General features: G+C 36.7%; 1 protein-coding gene across 9 annotated transcripts in view; it reads left to right on the top strand.

The window, feature by feature from the left end:
- DGKI (diacylglycerol kinase iota) overlaps positions 1-18,259 on the top strand; it is a 309,867-nt gene that overhangs the window by 256,666 nt on the left and 34,942 nt on the right. For all 9 annotated transcript variants that reach the window (XM_058530901.1, XM_058530951.1, XM_058530892.1 and 6 more), the window contains one exon: positions 3,715-3,740. In XM_058530901.1, coding sequence (XP_058386884.1) covers positions 3,715-3,740 — 26 coding nt within the window. The remainder of the gene's footprint in view (positions 1-3,714; positions 3,741-18,259) is intronic.

The raw sequence follows: 18,259 nt of genomic DNA, 5'->3' as shown, positions 1-18,259 counted from the left end.
GATTCCCGTTTGTGGGCATCTTCTAGTTTAGTCAAAGATGATGTTTTCTTTTCTGTTTCTCATTCTCTCTGTTATTTTCCATGAATTTCAAAAATAATTGAAGAGCAGAGAAATTAATGTGGAAGTTTTGTGGTAATAGTCTTGAACTTGTCTTCTGCCTTTATTCTTGCTCCTTTATAATGTACACTCCACAGCCTGCCCGTTCAAAAGCCCAAATGAGAATGTGTGACTTCTCTGCCTCAGAACCTTGCTCCGTTTAGCTTAGAAGGTAATTGACAAGCCCTTGAAATGGTCCCTGCCTCTTATGTCTGTAGTCCTAACTTTCATTACTCCTTTACATTTTAGCCACACTGGGTTACTTGTATATCTGATAACATATTATGAAATTTTATATCTGTACTCTTTTTTCATGTGCCTCATGCTTCTACCTGGAATTATTCTCCTTACTTTCTTATCTAATAAACTTCTACTTATCCTTCAGAGCCCAGTCAGATGGTTCTTGCTTTCTGAAGCCTTCTTTCACTCTTTTGGAACAGAATTGGTCTCCCTCTCTTCTATGCTTCCTCTTTACTTCATATATATTATGATCATTACATTTTTTCACTAAATTATAATCATTTATTTACTTATTTTTCTCCTCCATGGGATTATATGTTCCCTGAAATTGATATCTTGTTCACCTTTGTGTCCCCATCACCAGACACAGGGCCTGGTACTTAATAGGGTCTCAAGTAATAATTATTATTCAACACAATGCAAAGATTCAAACTTGAATGATAATTATTCAGATTTAATAAAACAACAGAAAGATTTTCAAATGCAGGACTTAAGTTTTCGTTTTTGTTGTTTTACTTTGCTGAATCTGAATGAAATGTAAATAAAAGTGTAAAAAAATACTAAAACAGCAAAATCAAATATAAATATTCTATAGACTGTAATAAAATACTGGTGATGAGGAAAGAAGTGAGGAGGAGAACTCTAAATCCCGGAGTTATTTGAGTGCTAGTAATAATTTACTGGCAGACGAGAGCAGATGCTATCTCCGAGATGGAGTATGTATGGAGGAGAATAAACAGTCTGGGACAAAACCGCAAGTCATTCAGGTGCAGTGGGAGGAATAAGCAGTGAGCTTTCATGCATTCCTCAGTTGTCAGGTTGAGGAAGATTATCTGTTCCTGGGATTCAACATCTCTGTTTTAAAAATAAATACTTATATTGCTGATTTCACGATATTTCTTCTCTCCTAAGTTCTGTAAAACTTTTTATGCCCATTTCCAGCAATAATGGATGGTGTGCATGTCTCAGTAGTGTAATTTAGTGACTCGTTACCCTGAAAGGTGAAATACTGAGTGAGGATTGAAATACTCCATATGTCTTAAAATTCCACAAATCCAGGCATGTGGGAGACATTCCACACAGAAACTCAACGTGGCTAATCCTTAGAAAACACTCTGAAATCGATAGTTCTTCCCCACTGCTTGGACATATCGCAGATTGCATTCCCTAGGGACTTTAACGGAGCCATCTGGAATTTTTCAGATTTAATATTAGTGCTTTGCTTTCATAGAAAGGCAGCAAACCCCAGCTTCACAAGCCCTCTACCTGAGACATTCAGTCGTCCATTGGCATGGATTTTTCTTTGTTCCTATAGCTCTATGAGAAATTAATTGCAGACAATCCAAGACGTGTTTTTGCTTACTTCCCATCAGAAAACACTGGGGGTGGAGATGTTTCCTTGTTGCTGACTCTTTTTTATGCCTTAGGCAGCGTAAGAAATTATCTCCTCTTATTTCAAATATACGTTTCTCTTTAGACTCACCTTCCAATCCCATGTCACCTATATTCAATACCTGCTCCCCCTTTGTTTTTCCTAATCGTTTAAGCAGATTGTCGGTGTTTCTTTGCTGGGTGCATTGGATGTCTTTTGGCTCTGAGAGTGCCCACATCTGGAGCTTCAGGCTCATTCCCTAGGTCCTTCCCACACAGCTGGCCTAGGAGCCAGCAAACTTGTCTTGAAGTTGGTTTGAAGGTGACATGGTGACTTTTGAGGAATTCCAGAACGTTTCTGAGTCTGAACACTAGTGTGGTGGTGCTGAAATTAATTCAATTCAATACATTTTAATCAGGGGCCCACTCTGTTCTAAGTAGGACATGGCCCTGGTTTCCAAGGAGCTCAGAACCTAGTGGGGAGGACTGGTATGGGACAGGATGGAATAAGGGAACTCGAAGGAGAGGATCCACTAGCACCTGGGGAACCCAAGTGGCGTTTCTCAAGCAGCCAACTCTACAGTGATGACTTAGTAGTGTGTTAGGTTCCCTCTCACTGCTTTCTGTGTCCATCTCCCAGATGCCCATTTTCTCTCTGCCAAATCTTGGGACCCTCTGTAGTTTTCACATGCAAAAGTTTACTTGAAGTGACCCATAAGGTTGAAATGATTTCACATTTTGCCACTAGTGGAAGTTCAAGGCTCTCTCACTGTTACTACTGTGTCCTGATACTTTACTGTTTGCTCACATAGTGGACAAAAATATTACTGATCAGTAGATAAAGTAAAGCGGTAGCTAAAATTTTCCTTCAACCACTATGCATCCACTGAATAATTCTTGCCCCAACATTTGTCATCACGTCTTATAAATATTAGTTATATTAATGAGTAGCTTTATTACCAAATTCTTGCATTTGCGTTTGGTTACCTGCCTGCTCCAAACTCCAGCAGGCTGATCGTTTAGAGGAGAGGACTCCTTCCAAGTGGTTTCTTGCCTTTCCCTTCAAAATTCTGACACCTCTGAATATGGTACTATGCATCTCTTTCTTCCAAGAAAAGGATGAGTTGGTAGTCAAGACTGTATATTTCAAGGTGGAGGGAGAATTCATCCAGAAGTTTGTATCTGTATTGCTCAAAGTAACTCAATTAGTTGTCAGCTGAGGAAGAACAAAAGGTTTTTATTGTGAAAGAGCATGGTAGGAGAAGGGGAAAAGATGCCAAAAGAAGCAATAAGCAGTAGAGGAAGACAGAGATGCTCCATTGGTATCTTACTACCATAGCTAGAGCGGATCCCCAAATGATATGCAAAACTCATTGATTTGTAAAAGTTCTGTGGGACCCCAGTGATCATGCTCTTGCTTCATCTTGATTCTCACAGGTTTAGAGACATAAGGCCAGCAGGTAGAGGGTCTATATCATGCTCACTCAAACGTTACATTCCACAAAAAGTGGAAACAAAAAACAATAATGATAAGGGTACATGCCATTTTTTTTACTTCTGTCTCAATTTTTACTGTTCAAGTAGATTTCTTTTTACCTACAGATGCTCAATCTAGTGCTTATTTATGTCCTTAGCATTTTCTCTGGAAGCCTGGCCTTGGGCACTTAGTGACATCACAGGATTTCATTCATTACCACATTTCTATGAGTTTTCTCTCTGTGTGTGATAAATCCAGACTTAATTAAGTTTGTTGCAGTCCTGTGACACCATGCAGTAGACTGGCATTTTAGCAACATCTACCACTCAACCAATCCAGGTAAGCTTTGGGAGTTATTGATTAGAATATACCATGCAAACAACACATTAATTACACCATCGACTATATTGAATTTCTATTTAACTGAATTTGGGGGGTATAATTTCTATGAGATTATTCTTGATCACTGTTGTACTTATAATTATCAGATCACTTACAAAAGATTTATCATGCTTATTATTTTATTTTAGGTCACCAGTCTCTTCAGAAGATCACGGTAAGAATCTGTCTTACTTATACTAATTCAGGATTTTAAAGTTGAGCTCAACTAAAAGTTGACTCCTTGAATTTCGCTGTGAGAGGGAAGAAGTATTTAAGACAATGTCCCTAAAATATTTACCTTGTATTTTTTTAGTGTGAAATGTCAAGCATTTTTAAAAACTTAATTCATCCTAGCTAAATTTGATATCTCGTATTATCTTCAAATCCGTTACAACCATTTTGGTTGACAGGTATTGCGAAGCTTAATGTATTCTGCCTAATTTCTGTCCCACCAGATACTTTTTGTGACTTTGGGCCAGCCCTGTAACTTCTCTGAATCACAGATTTTTCATCTTTAAAAATGGGAATTTCTAGTAGATAGTCCCAAAAATCCCTTCCAGACTGGACATTGGGATTTGCAGAGGGTGTTATGAGTCTGAGATGAAGCTAATTGATAGTGGTATGAGTTGTTATCCAGCTCCAGGGAGTTATTTGCATTTTAAGAGACAACTATTTCATTTAAAGGCTAAGATGTATAGTTTTGTCACATCTAACCTTTGGAGTTGTCTATTTATTCAATCAGTCATTCTAAAATGTTCGTTAAGTGTCTACAGTGAGTCAGTTATGCTATATAATCATGTTATACAAATATGCCGTATGGGGCTATATGCAGAGACAATGTGGGGTGTGAAACGGAATTTTCCCTCGAGGAGCTTTATGAGTCTAGTGGGGAGGGGATGTGGAGTGACGCATGCTTACTTCAGTACAAAGCAGAGTGTGATTAGTCTTATAAAAGAGGGATAAACCAGGACTCCAGGAGTACTACTGGCATTCCTCTTCATGCAGTCCCTGATTTAGCTAAGGGTACTGTTATTCGTTCAGCCAGCCATCTAAAAAGCTGTGAAAGCTGTTTTAAGCTTCCCTCTTCATCCCCTTGCTTCCTCTTGGTCACTAAATCCTATCAGCTCTGTTTTTTATACTTCTTTTGTCTCCATCTCTTTTCTTTCCCCATTGCTTTAGTTTAAGGCCTCTCCATGTCTTACTTGGATCTTTTAAAATTGCCTTTTAACTGGTATCCATACCTCTAGATTTCCTCCCTCAGTTCACTGTATACCTAGATAGCACCAAACTGATTGTTCTATAGTAAAATTCTACTCCCATTGTCCCTAGGATAGAATCCTTTCAATCGACCAAATTGTATTCAGCTTTCCAATATTATATTTTAACATGGAATAGAAAGTCCTAAATGCTGGAATCTTTGTCTTCCTCTACTGCTTATTGCTTCTTTTGGCATCTTTTCCCCTTCTCTTACCGTGCTCTGTGCTCTGGCCATGAGGCGCTACATCCAGTTTCTGGAACTTGCCAGTTTATCATGTGTCCTTGCTGCTGTTGTCCATACTGTTCTTTCTGACAGGAAGTTACTCCTCCCTTTTGCCATATAGACAGTTTATACTTAGTATTTGAGACCTTGTTAATCATCTCATCCTCCAGGAGAGCTTCCTGACTCGTTATCACTACATCAAATATTTTTCTTCATTCTAGAATTTAAGACACAAATTTGATGCTTGATTTGCCTGTCTGCCCTGCTGGGCTGTGAGTTCTTTGATACAGATCCCCCAAAACAGAAACATGCAAAAGATGTTTATTAAATGAATGAAAGAAGGACATGGAAAGGGAGTTTTAGGCAGGCCTCCTCTGCTGCCATATCACGAGATCTGTCCCAATATTGAAATGAAGTTGTATCATGTTCTATGAAGAATCATAGGGCAAACTATGTTTAGACCCATTAATTCAGAATTAGGCAATCAACCACCTACTGATGACTTTTTGTTGTATGCTAGTTTGCTCGTTGGTGTTGGTATGACTAGGTTTTTATTGCATATTTAGAAGTCCTTGGGCTTCCAGTTTCAAATGTTAGCTAGAAACTTGTGTTTGGTTTTTATTTTGAACTAGGGTTCCTCTTAATGAACTTTGTTTGCTTTTGCTTTCCTATCAATAAGAACTTCACCTCCATTTCAAAAAAAAAAAAAAAATGAGTGGGTCTTCTGAATTACAATTCTGTAGTCCACTAGGAATTCTTAAAAGATTATGAGCTATCAGTGAGCATATATCGATGTCATTAGAAGTCCTAAAAGGTAACTTGCTCAGTATTAACAGCACTTCAGAATTGATTAAGAACTGGTATATGTGATTAGTTGAAGAAACATTATCCAAATTAAAAGGCTTTTATATTTTCGTGGCTTCAAAAATTTATTACATGTCCATGCCTCTTAGTTTGATTCTGCAACTTCCAAAATTATTCAAATATGTAATGTAAAATTATAATGCTAATTTATCTAATCTTATCTAATTTTTCATCATCTTCTAGCCCGTGTATCCTTGGAAAAACATTCTTATCCTTTTCCTTATCACCAAGATTTTCTACCTAACATTCAAAATATGTTTTCTTTTGTTTTTACATTTTTAAGTGTTCATATTTACTGTAGTTAGCATAAAACCTCTTGAATATTATATCATCAAGCTTACATTTGTACACTATAATGACATGCAACATACTTGGAAGAGCGGTAAGATGTAGCATTTTTGCTTTCTCAAACTTATGAGTAGAAAAATTGAGGCACACTGGGCAAATGGATTGTGCTATTGGAATATAAAGCTCTGTGCCTACCCATTTTCTATGTCGTTTGTTTTCCAGCAATGATCCAACATCTCTAATAACTGGTCATTTCCGCTTTCTCCAGAAGAGACTTCATTCTGGAGAAAATCTAATTTTCCAAAGTTCGATAACCCTGGCATTCTCTATTTGCACAGGTTACCCTTTCATGGAAAGTGTGCTTGACTATCATGTCTTTGTCACTTACCCTGTCTTAGTTTCAGTTTCCTTATCTGTAAAATGGGGCTAATCACATCTACCCTACCTCAAGGGATGGTTGTGAGGTCAGATGGGAAATCATCTGTGAAATCACTTTCCAGTTTGTTAAAAGTACCCCAAACATAATGCTATTACCATCCAGGCAGTGGAGGAGGCAGTGTGGGTTTACGAGGGATGTTGGCTCAGCGTGGCATACTGCCTTTGAAAAATTAAAAGATGTGCAGAAAAGGGTAGAGGGAGAAGGGTTCCTTTCAACATTATCATTAAATATTAAATTTTCATTGAAAACGTTTTTATATCTGGGCGAGGAAGAGTAAAATGTTTAATACACAATTTAGTTTTTAGTGCCAAAGTTAAAGGTTCAGTTCATGATTAGATGTGTGTTCATATAGAATTGGCAATACAAGGCATAAATAAAATGTAGAATGTTTCTATTTATATAAAAGAGTATCAGAGTCATTAAAAATAAAGGCCAAAGTTTACTGAGCACTTATTATGTGGAGACACTGTGCCAAAGTGTTTCGGCTACATTATTTCATTTCATCTTTCACAAAGAACACTACCAAGTAGATGTATTATCCTCATTTTATAGTTGGGGAAACAAGCTCCAAGTACTTAAATAACTCGCTGAAGCTCACGCAGATAGTAAGTGCTAGAGTTAATTTTTAAACCCAATTCTAACACCCAGCTCTTTTTCTTTTATCCACTGTGTCCCCAGAAAACAAAAGAAATGATTGTCAGCATTAAGGTAAATGATAGAATTATAGAGAAAACATTTTTTTCCTTCTAACAAGAATTTATTTACTACCGCATAAATAATTTCTTTTTAATGACAAAACAAAACAGAACAAAAATAACAACTTCTCCCTCCTGCTGGGAATGATTTGTCCCTGTAGAAAAAAGTAAATACCAATGTCACATTCTCTCATAATTAGTTAACTGAGTGAAACCGAAGCTTCAGGGAAACCTGCCATGCTAAATCCCAGTGGAAACATTACATTTTAATGTTACATCTGGAAGCTGGAGTCCTACTCCTTGTCAGGAGATAAGCTTGGCAGTGATTGATTGTCCTGTCCTATGAGTTTTCTCTGCGTTTAGTGCCAATCACTTCATCATTTAAATTGCTCCAGGGGCCACCTCCTGTGCCTGGGCATCTTCGCCTGCTCCAGGCTCTCAGACTCTGTTCTGTCACCTTAGCCTGCTTATTTTACAGCCTTCTCAGAATGCCTCTCTGCTGCCACTCGCCACCTGTGCCAGGGCCCTGGCAGAGGGTCATCTTCCAGCTAATGTCTGTCCACTTACAAAGTAAAAGACATTACTTGACTCTCTTGAAAGGAAGTGCCAACAATCTGATTGATTCCCCTGGAATGTCTGAAGCAGGCACCCTTTCCATCCTACCTCCCCGACCTGTTGGCAGTCATGGCTCTCATCTTATATGGTAGCTTTTTTGTTGCAACAGTAACAGTGGCCAAAGATGAGAGTAGGGGGTATCTGGAAATAAAATTGTAACAACCACGATCATTAGTGTAAGTGCCCAAGGATGAGTCCACTGTCAGGTTTGGAGGCAATTTTACTTGGCAGTATGTTGTGCAAAGAAACACGTTTTGGTGAGGCCTAGAGCTCTTTAAAGCATCGACAGCTATCTCTTGGACCGAATACCATAGATTCATTTTTCTCTCTAGTATAAATATATATAGTTTTACTGAAATAGAAAATATTTGTAAAAATGTATAAAATGTATCGGCTCTGTTTAAATAATAACGAAAAGGAACTACTGTGTATCCTGCTGCTAGTCTAAGAAATAAAACATTTGTAGTTATCTGGAAGCTTCGTGTTTGCCTTTCTGATTGCATTCTCTTCCTTCTCCTATAGAGGTAACTACTATTTGGTTTTTTTGTTAAGAATTTCCTTGTTTCTTTTTATCATTTTACTACATATATGCACATTCCACATATGAACGTGTGTGTGTGTGTATATATATATATTCCACATATTGTGTGTATGTATAATTTTGCTTATTTTGAACTTTCATAAATTGAGTCATGTTGTAAACTCTTTGGTAACTTGCTTCTTTTGTTCAAAATAATGTTTTTATGATTCATCCTTGTCGATGAGTACCATATTCATTTTTAATTTTTCATGTTATATAGTAGTCTATTGTATGAATACATAACAATTTATATATCCAGATTCTGCTGATGAATGTTTATGTGGACTACAGGGGTTTTTTTACTATTGCAAACCATATCATTATGGACATTATTTTTCATAACTCCTCCTGGTGTCCATGTGCCAGAATTTCTCGAGGGTTTAAGCCTGGGGATGGCATCATTAAGTGGTAGGTTATACACATATTTAACTTATCACATAATAACCAACTGTTTTCCAAAATGATCATTCTGATTTACACTCCCAACTGCAGTAGATACAAGTTCCCATTGATGCACACCCTTGCCAGTACTTGTTATTAACTGATTAAAAGTTTTTAGCCAGTTTGGTGGAGTATCAAATGGTATCTTGTGATTTTAATTTCCATTAAATGTTTACACAGGAAATTGAGCATTTTTCATATATTTATAGGCCATTTCTGTTTACTCTATTTCTTTTGCCCATTTTTTCTCACTGAGTTGTCTTTTTCTTAATGAGTCATAAACATTTTTGTGTATTCTAGGTAAAAATATTTTGTTGACTATATGTGTTGCAGATTTTCTCCAGTTTGTGGTTTACCTTTTCTAACTTTTTTGAGGAATCGATATTCTTTAATGTAATCAAATATTAATATTTTCTCTATGGTTTATACCTTTGGTGTGTTCTTTAAAGAAATCCTTTCATAGCATAATCCTAAGGACATTGTCCCATGATCTCTTGTACAGTTTTTATACTGTTGCTCCTTCATATAAATTTTAGAATCAGCTTATCAACTTTTGTGTTGTGATTTTCATGGCAATTGCGTGAATCTATGTCAGTATAAAGAGAATTCATATTTTTATGATAATGAGTCTTCCATCTCAAACCATATCTCTTAATATTTAATTGGCTTTTTTAAGACTAATTGGACTTTTTAAATGCCTGTCAATGGAGTTTTATAACTTTCTTCATGAGAGGTTTGGCCATCTTTTTTTTTTTTTTTTTTTGTGAGGTAGATCAGCCATGCTAATCCTCCTCTTTTTGCTGAGGAAGACCGGCTCTGAGCTAACATCTATTGCCAATCCTCCTCCTTTTTCTCCCCAAAGCCCCAGTAGATAGTTGTATGTCATAGTTGCACATCCTTCTAGCTGCTGTATGTGGGATGCGGCCTCAGCATGGCCTGGAGAAACAGTGCGTCAGTGCGTGCCTGGAATCCGAACCCGGGCCACCAGTAGCAGAGCTCGAGCACTTAACCGCTAAGCCATGGGGCCGACCCCATCTTTTGTTAAATATATCCTTAGGTACTTTACATTTTTTTAGTGATATTTTATGTTATAGTTTTAAAATTTTCTAAATGGTCATTGTTGGCTATTAAAATGACTTTTAGAATCTTGTCTATTTCTGTAATATCTTGGGAGATCCCATCAATAAAATTGTCTCAGACTGGCATTTCCTTTGTGGGAAAAATTTCAATCACAGATTCATATTCTTTAATGTTTGTAGGGCTAGTCAGATTTTCTATTTCTTCTTGAATAAGTATTGGTTACTATTTTTTAAGGAATTCATCCATTTTATTAACGGTTTTTTCATTTTGGGGCATAAATTTTTTATAATATCTTCTTGTTATCTGTGAGATCTGAGGTTACCTCTGCCTTTTCAGTTTTAATATTATTTGTGTCTGCTTCTCTCTTGTGAGTGTGTCTATCCTTTCTCTCTCTCGCCAGAGCCGTGGAGCCCTGTTTATATTATTGGTTTTTCAAGAAACTATTTTGTAGCTTCATTGGTCCTTGTATTATATATTTGTTTTCTGTTTCATATCTTTATAATTTCCTTCCTTCTAATCATTTGGCTTATTTTATTCTTTTTTTACTTTTTTTCTAACACAGACATTTAAGTACAAACAGTCCCTCAGTGCTTTCTCTTCTCCACATGTCTCCTTATGGAATTCTGTTTAGATGTATATTAGATGTTTTCATGCTGTCTTATATGTCTTACCCTCCCTTTCATGTTTTATATCTCTTTGTTTCTCTGGAGTGCATCTTGGATAATTTCTTCAAAGTTGTTTTCTTGTTCATTTTTACTGAATTTTATTCATGTATTTTAGGATTATTCTATGTGAGCTGCTCGTTTCCTTGGCCTTGATGCATGAGGATTGTTTAAGTTCTTCAGAGAGGTTTTTCAGTCACCACCCAGAACTACCAGTCACTATTAGTATAAATTAATTCTCCATTTGTGAGTTTGTATGTGTGTGTGCTTGTTTCTTGTTTAGAATAAACAGGAAACACAGAGACGTTGATTCAGAGTGCGTGGTTTTCAGTTGATGGCAGTAACTTCACCTAAGAATTTTCTTTGTTTTTGTCTTTAGTTCCACACAGCACCAGGTTTTCTTGCTGAGTCCTTTGTAGGCTTGATTTCTTATTCATTTTTACATGGATTTAGCACTTTGGGGGCACACTTTTATGTGGGAGTCTTTTTGGGCAAGTTCCAGGCTTTATCTTCTGTCTCCTGTGCCTCACACACAAGGCACATCGAAGAGTGGCTCCAAGTCCTTGGGGTTTGGTAGAAACCTGCAGGATGTCAGGTAGTTTTGGCACCTGTTCATCTGCTATTGTCGCTGAATTTTTAGTGGATCTATGGGTTCCTTACTGTCTTTCTTAACAGTGGGGATTGTGTGTGTGTGTGTGTGTGTGTGTGTATGATGAGGTTTGTTTTAAAGGTTTTTTTATTTTTGTTGTAAAATAAAACATAACATATAGCTTAGCATATTAGTAACGTTAACACCCTTATACCTATCACCAAGGCCAAAAATAGAATTCCCTCCATATGTCTCCATCCTAATTGCATTCCCGCCAGGCCTCTAAAAGTAACCGCATTACTCTAAAAGTAATGAGCTTAAGTTCGTGAATTCCGCTTCACGGGCCGGGATTTGTAGGTTTGGATCCTGGGCGCAGATCTACACGCAGCTCATCAAGCCATGCTGAGGTGGGGTCCCACATAGAAGAACTAGAGCTGTACAACTATGATATACAACTATGTACTGGGGCTTTGGGGAGAAAAAAGGAAAAAAAAAAAAATAGAGGATGGTTGGTAACAAATGTTAGTGCAGGGCCAATCTTCCTCAAAAAAAAAAAAAGTAACCACTATCCTGACTTTTACAGTAATTTTTTTGCATAGCTATAAAATTTTATCGCTCAAGTGTGCTATTCTATATACTATAGTTTAATCTGGCCCAGTTTTTAAAGTATGGTATGTCTTTTAAGTCTCTTTTAAATACAGGTTCCCCATCGACCCCTTCCTTTTATTGAGAATTTATTGTTGAAGCACCCAGGCCATTTGAACTGCAGAATTTCACAGACTGGACTTTGCTGAGTGTACACTAATGGCACAGTTCACATGTTCCTCTGCTTTCTGTGTTTCGCACTAATTAACAACTGGATCCAGAGCTTGATCAAACTCTGGTCTGATCTGTTGCAAGTCCATTGGTGGTGGTATGTTCTTTCATTGGGTGCAAGTGGTGTCTGGATTTCACTGTTTTTTTTTTGATGTCCAGTACCTATATTTATTACTTGGGGGTTATAAAATAGTGATATTCTAATTCTATCATTGGGATTTTTCTAATTCTATCATTTTATAAAGAGGTACTTCATTTCTTCTACTGTTTGATTACTCAGTGACACAGTTCCACACAGAAAAGCAGAATGAATGTATGAGTCTGTCCTTTTATTTATCTGGTTATCAAGATAATTAACTGGTTCCTCATCACCTTAAAATATGAGCAATTTTTAAAAATATCTTCATGAGTTAATGATTTTAACATGTTTAGTGGACTTCAGTGCATTACAATTCTTATTCTTGTGGAAGTTTAAATTGTTCTATCTTTGCCTGAAGGGAGCACCTTCAGGTTGGCTCCTAAGACCTTTGACATTGCCCTCATATTCATAGATAAATTCCTTGATTCTTGGCGTGGGAAGATGTTTCAAGCACATCTGTATTTCTTGCCCTGGACATCATTTCTCTAAAACCTCTTAGTTTCTTTAAATGAGAAATAGTATTTCAAGACCACAATCTGGGCGCTATGTGCTACCATGTTGGTCGTTGTTTCTGAGCCTTTTTGGTGATCAGAAGTGAGATAGTTTTATACAGATTAAGGATGTATATATACACATACACATATTCATCTTTAATCTTTTGTTTTATCCCACTTTTAACATACAATATTCTCAGTATATTACCGCATGCAATTATGATTCCTGAAAGCATTAAAATATATTTCCTTGTATTTTTGTTGATTTATATCTTGATATTAAGATCACCTAGCCACTGCATACTATAATTTCTCCCTTTTAACATTCCTTTTTGACTTAGTTGCGAAAGTAGCTAGTTAATCTCATCATCAGTCATTATGCTGAAGTTTCTCTAGTTCTTTTGGTTGTCTGAACCTTATTATCTAGTAGATTCCTTAGGAAAATCTATGAGAACAGTATTTTCTGAGTTCTTTCATGTAACAGTGGTTTGTCTGGGCCCTTTACCCTTGAGAATTAGTTGTGCTGCATACAAAATCATCAGGTCACGTGTTTGCTCCTCGATATTGTAAATGTTCCATTTTCTCCTAGCATAAGTATTGCTGTTAAAGTCTAATGATATCGTTCTCCTTATGAAAGTGACATTTTTTGTGTAGATAGCAAAGGACATTTTATTTTCCTTTAATGTCCGTACTTTTATGAAAATGTGCCTTGGTGTAGATCACTTTGAGACATTACTGTTCTCAGATGTATAATATATTTAAATATATAGTTTTAATTTTTTAAAGAAAATTTCAGAACAGTTTTCTTGAATTAAATGTTTGTATTTGTTTTATTGTTTTGCTCTGGTTTTTTTCTTAGGAACTCAATTTATATGTTTATGCTTTTACCTATCTTCAACATTTGCCATTTTCTCTCACATTCCTTTTATCTCTTTTCTTGTTTCTTTTTGATTTTTAAGTTTCCTTATTTGTATCTTCTACTTTTCTTAAAGCTTTCTTTGTTGAATTTATTTGTTCTTGTGTTCCTTCTAGTTTAGTCTTAATTTGCAAAATGATCTTTTTCTATTATTTCTAGTTCTCTGTTGAATTATATCACCTAATTTCTGAATTATTCTAATTCTGATTCATGCTATTTCTTTATATCATGTATCGCTTTATTAATGTCTTTAAAATCCCTTGAAGTAGTATGTTACTTTTTTTTTTTAGCAAGTCTTTGTGGTACACTTTCATTGTCTGTAGGAATGTTATTCTGTTCCTTATTCTCTTTTTCTAAAATAACTATATGAGATTTTACCTCATTATCTTTGTTTTGCTATTTTTATATAAAATTAATTTATCTGAGTTTTAGGAAGAAAAATATTTCAGTTAGCTATTCTAGCATCAGAGAGCTCTTTCTTCTCTTGGTTTTGTGTACCGTTAAGAATCTGGTAGCTTTTTTCTCAGACTTCCTGACTTTGACTCCTATTCTCACTTTTATCCAGACCTCGTTCCTTCTGTTGTCTCTGTTCTGCACAATGTGTGTTCCACTCAGAGAAGTTTACTCTCTGTTTGGGTCCAGTCTTAAAGGGGAGTCCTAGATGGTCAGTTTCAAGAGTTCACAGGGGCTACGATGCTCTGGGTACCCTTAGTTCTTACTGGCGCCCTTGCACTCATGTGCCGTGGGAATGGGAAAACCTTCTGACAGTTTCTGTAGCTGGTCTCATATTGATTGACCTACTGTACTTTTCAGGAAACACCTCTTGGCTGTTTTGAAGCTTTTCCATTCTTAGGTCCATCAGCTGCCCCACTGCTTCCCTATGCCTTCCTCTGCAGACACTGATAGAATGCGGGTCTTTTGGTTACTGGTCGCTTCTCTCCAGCCACTTGCAATTTTGAGGTTTATAAGGATAACTTGTTATCTTGTTTTGTTTTAAATTTTGACCATATGTTTTTGTTTTTTCTACCTAGTTTCTTTGTTTCTCTCTATGTGGAGATTCAGGAATATTCAAGAAGTCTACTGCATTTATTACCACCATCTTCCCATATTTCCTGATTTTTTTTTTTAATCCAGCATTTTAGTTTAAATTTTTAGGAAAGTTCAGTGTATCTCATTCCCCTTACTATCAAAAACAGAAACTTGGAGGCTGGCCCAGTGGTGTAGTGGTTAAGTTTGTGCACTCCGCTTCAGTGGCCCAGGGTTCGCAGGTTTGGATTCCGGGCACGGACCTACGCACTGCTTATCAAGCCATGCTGTGGCAGGTGTCCCATATATAAAGTGGAAGAAGATGGGCATGGATGTTAGCTCAGGGCCAATCTTCCACAGCTAAAAGAGGAAGATTGGCGACAGATGTTAGCTCAAGGTTAATCTTGCTCGCCAAAAAAAAAAAAAGAGAAACTTATATTCATTTTTATCCAAATAAAAGTTAAACATCTTGAGAGTTATATTTTTTAAAAAATTCTGTGATACCTTCTGAAATTGAAAAATTAAAGAATAATTGAGTTTTGAAAATAAAGTTGAAGGGATTAATGATTTGGGTCCTTGTGTTTTAGCAAAATAATTTCTATTACTCCTTTTAAATTATTTGGCATAATATACTCTTATGTGTACTTAAAACGAAAAAGATATCAGCATTTATCAAAACTTTATAAGTGCCAGGCAGTGTCCTGAGATATGTTCTGTTGAGGCTTAAAGTGATTAAATAGCTTCTTTAAGGTGACACCCAACTAGTAATATATACTTAACCAACTACTCTAAATGTTTTACATATATTTAATCTTTACAACAGTCATAGTACTACTGTTATTCCCATTTTATAGATGAGGAGACCAAGGCACAAACCTATTAGCTGACTTGTCCAAGGTCACATGCAGAGCTAGGAAGGGTTAGAACTCAGATTCAAACTCAGGTAATCTAGATCCAGATCCTATTCTTAGCCACCCCTCATACTGTCTCTCAATAGCATTGCTGAGATTTGAGCTCATGTCATAGGAAATCATGATTGTTTTTGTTGAATAGAGACTTCATAATTATCGGGTGGGGATTGATTCTTAAAGATGAAGATTTTGGTTTTGTTTTTTTTTCATGTCAGTGAGCAGTACCCTTGACACAGAAGAACAATTCAAAGACATATTTTTGATCCAATTCTCCTTCACCTATACTTCCATAATCAAGGAAACAGAGATCTAATTTCCTGTCAATAGCACGCGTTCTTAAAAAGGTAGAATTCTTGAAAGAAAGCTGTTTCCTTGAGGAAATATCACAGTGGGAAGATAATTATTATGACCAGAATAGTGCAGTGGATTAAGAAAGTTAGAAGTTCTCCCCTTTTATTATCTATAAACCATTTATCAGTAGGATGCAATGCATAAACCTGGCCGATGATACAGATATAAACATGTGCAGATCTTTAAATGCTAGAAAGAGCTTTCAGAATTGGCCATCACAATATGCTACTTTGCAATGACTTTGGGCTTAGCTAATGCAAAGTTGCTAGAGTGTTCTTTTTTGCCCTATATTCCGTTTCTGACTATGGAATCTCCCATTGGCTTTTTAATTAGATTCAAACATTTTAGTGCTCACTTTTGAGGCTCTTCATCACCCTGGTTTAGCTCATGTTGCTTTAGTGAATTATTTCTGCTCCCTGCTTGTGGGCGCCTCTCCAGATCCCAGCTCCCTTGTATTCACTCAGCCATATGGTTTATATCAGCTCCTACCATCTCTCTGGCAGATCACCTTCATTGTCCTTCGTTCGAGTCCCTCCTCAGTGCTCATTAATCCCTGTGTCTTGGAACCACCTCCATAGATTATAAGGACAAACAATGAATTTTCCTTACAACTCAAATGCCCATGATTTCTCCTTCTCTATTCACTTACTGGTTTTTTGAGTGTATTCCAAATTTTTTTCCCTATGGGTGGTGTTGCCCTTATTATTTAGCTATAAACCCAGGAATAGAGATGTTGCCCCATTCTAGGCTGTGCACTGGCACAGAATCGATTCTCTCTGTACGAGTCTCACTGTTGGGTTTGCTGCAGTGTGTGGTGTTGGCAAACAGAAACTTTCAATATGCGTCTTTGAATTCCATTGTAGCCTCATTAACATTGTTCCCTGTTGTAGAAGATAGGTTAGTACTGGTCCTTTTCCAAAGAAACTCAGTTACTAATGTGCTGAAAAGATGGCCTTTTATGGTGGTCTCACTGGGGGCTCCCCGAAGACTGTGTGAAAGGAAAGGAATAAATGACAGCATGCTTTTCCTTGGCTAGTCTTCTTTCACATTTGCTAGAAAAACAGGCCATCACTGCTGATTAAAAAACAAAATAGAACAGGCAAACAAAACAAAACAACCCCCCCTGGGCTTTCCAAAATCAGGTTATGTTACTTTGTATGTGTCCTGACCCCACCATTCTCTCTCATTATAAATCTCACTATTGATTGTAACCATATAATCCTTTGATCTTTTTGGTTTCTTTGGAATGCTTTGTTGGTGATAATTATCTAATTATCTTTTGAAGCCTTATTATAAATGTGTGTGTGGGGGCGTGCTCTGTTCTAAGATTACCTACAACTTTCCTTTAGACTGCCTTTGACCTCAAAGAATATTTAAGTTAAAGTATTTAAACATTGCAAAATAAGAAAGTAACAGAAAAAAGGAGAGAGTTAGAAAGGGAGAAAGGCTAGCCTCCTGGTTTGCTTTTAATTGGATGGGTGGGCAGAGGCAGTCAAATAAGATGATGTGTCATGGATCCTCTGGCAACAGTGAAGCTATTGTAGATTTCATTCCTACAGATAAGTCACTATAGTGTTTAAAAAGGGACTAGGAAATGCCTGACTTGGTTCCTATGTAGACATCTATGACAACAGAAATGAAGAATCAAATTGTGCTTACTTTTTAAAGTTTACTGTGTTTATTTAAGATTTTTACTGTATGAAATGGTATGATCTGGGTTATATTAATGACCACGTAACCAAGGGGCTAGGTGGGTACACTGAAGTTATTGTTGTGCAATCCTTATATGAGGATAATTATTCTCCATTTGTCTGTTTTCCACTTGACTAGAAACCCTAATATTCAATGAAACCTTCTTCCCCAGTGTGCTTCACCTAAGGTTTATTTTTTATTTCTGTGGCTTCTTCTTGCAAAGAACTGGGTAGGCACTGGTGACTGGTTCCCTGAATCGTGGTCTTAGCCTAAGCGTCTCTTATCATGATTACCAGTTGCAAAATATTATACTGTATTGTTACCTGTTCAGTTGGTTCTTAGAAGGTTTAGTCATGGATTTGTTATTTCAACCTGTATGTTTCAGTGTCTTGGAAGCATTTTTTCTCTGTAGAGTTTTGTTTTCCCAGGCTGTCTATTATAGCTACTTAGGCCTGTACTGTCCTGGATAGAGCTGAGAAAATATTCATTAGTCCAGCTCTTTTACAAAATAATGAAGTCAACTAAAATGCATCCTCTTTTTGCCAGCCTTCTAAGTAAATCCTCATTTTCTGGGTCCATTTTGGGTGTCCAAAATTTTAGGGTGTGACTTTCTTAG

The sequence above is a fragment of the Diceros bicornis genome, chromosome 3, assembly GCF_020826845.1.
Source record: "Diceros bicornis minor isolate mBicDic1 chromosome 3, mDicBic1.mat.cur, whole genome shotgun sequence".
Taxonomy (NCBI): Eukaryota; Metazoa; Chordata; class Mammalia; order Perissodactyla; family Rhinocerotidae; genus Diceros; species Diceros bicornis.
The sequence above is the reverse complement of the archived record's forward strand: the minus strand, read 5'-3'. Positions and strand labels throughout refer to the sequence as shown.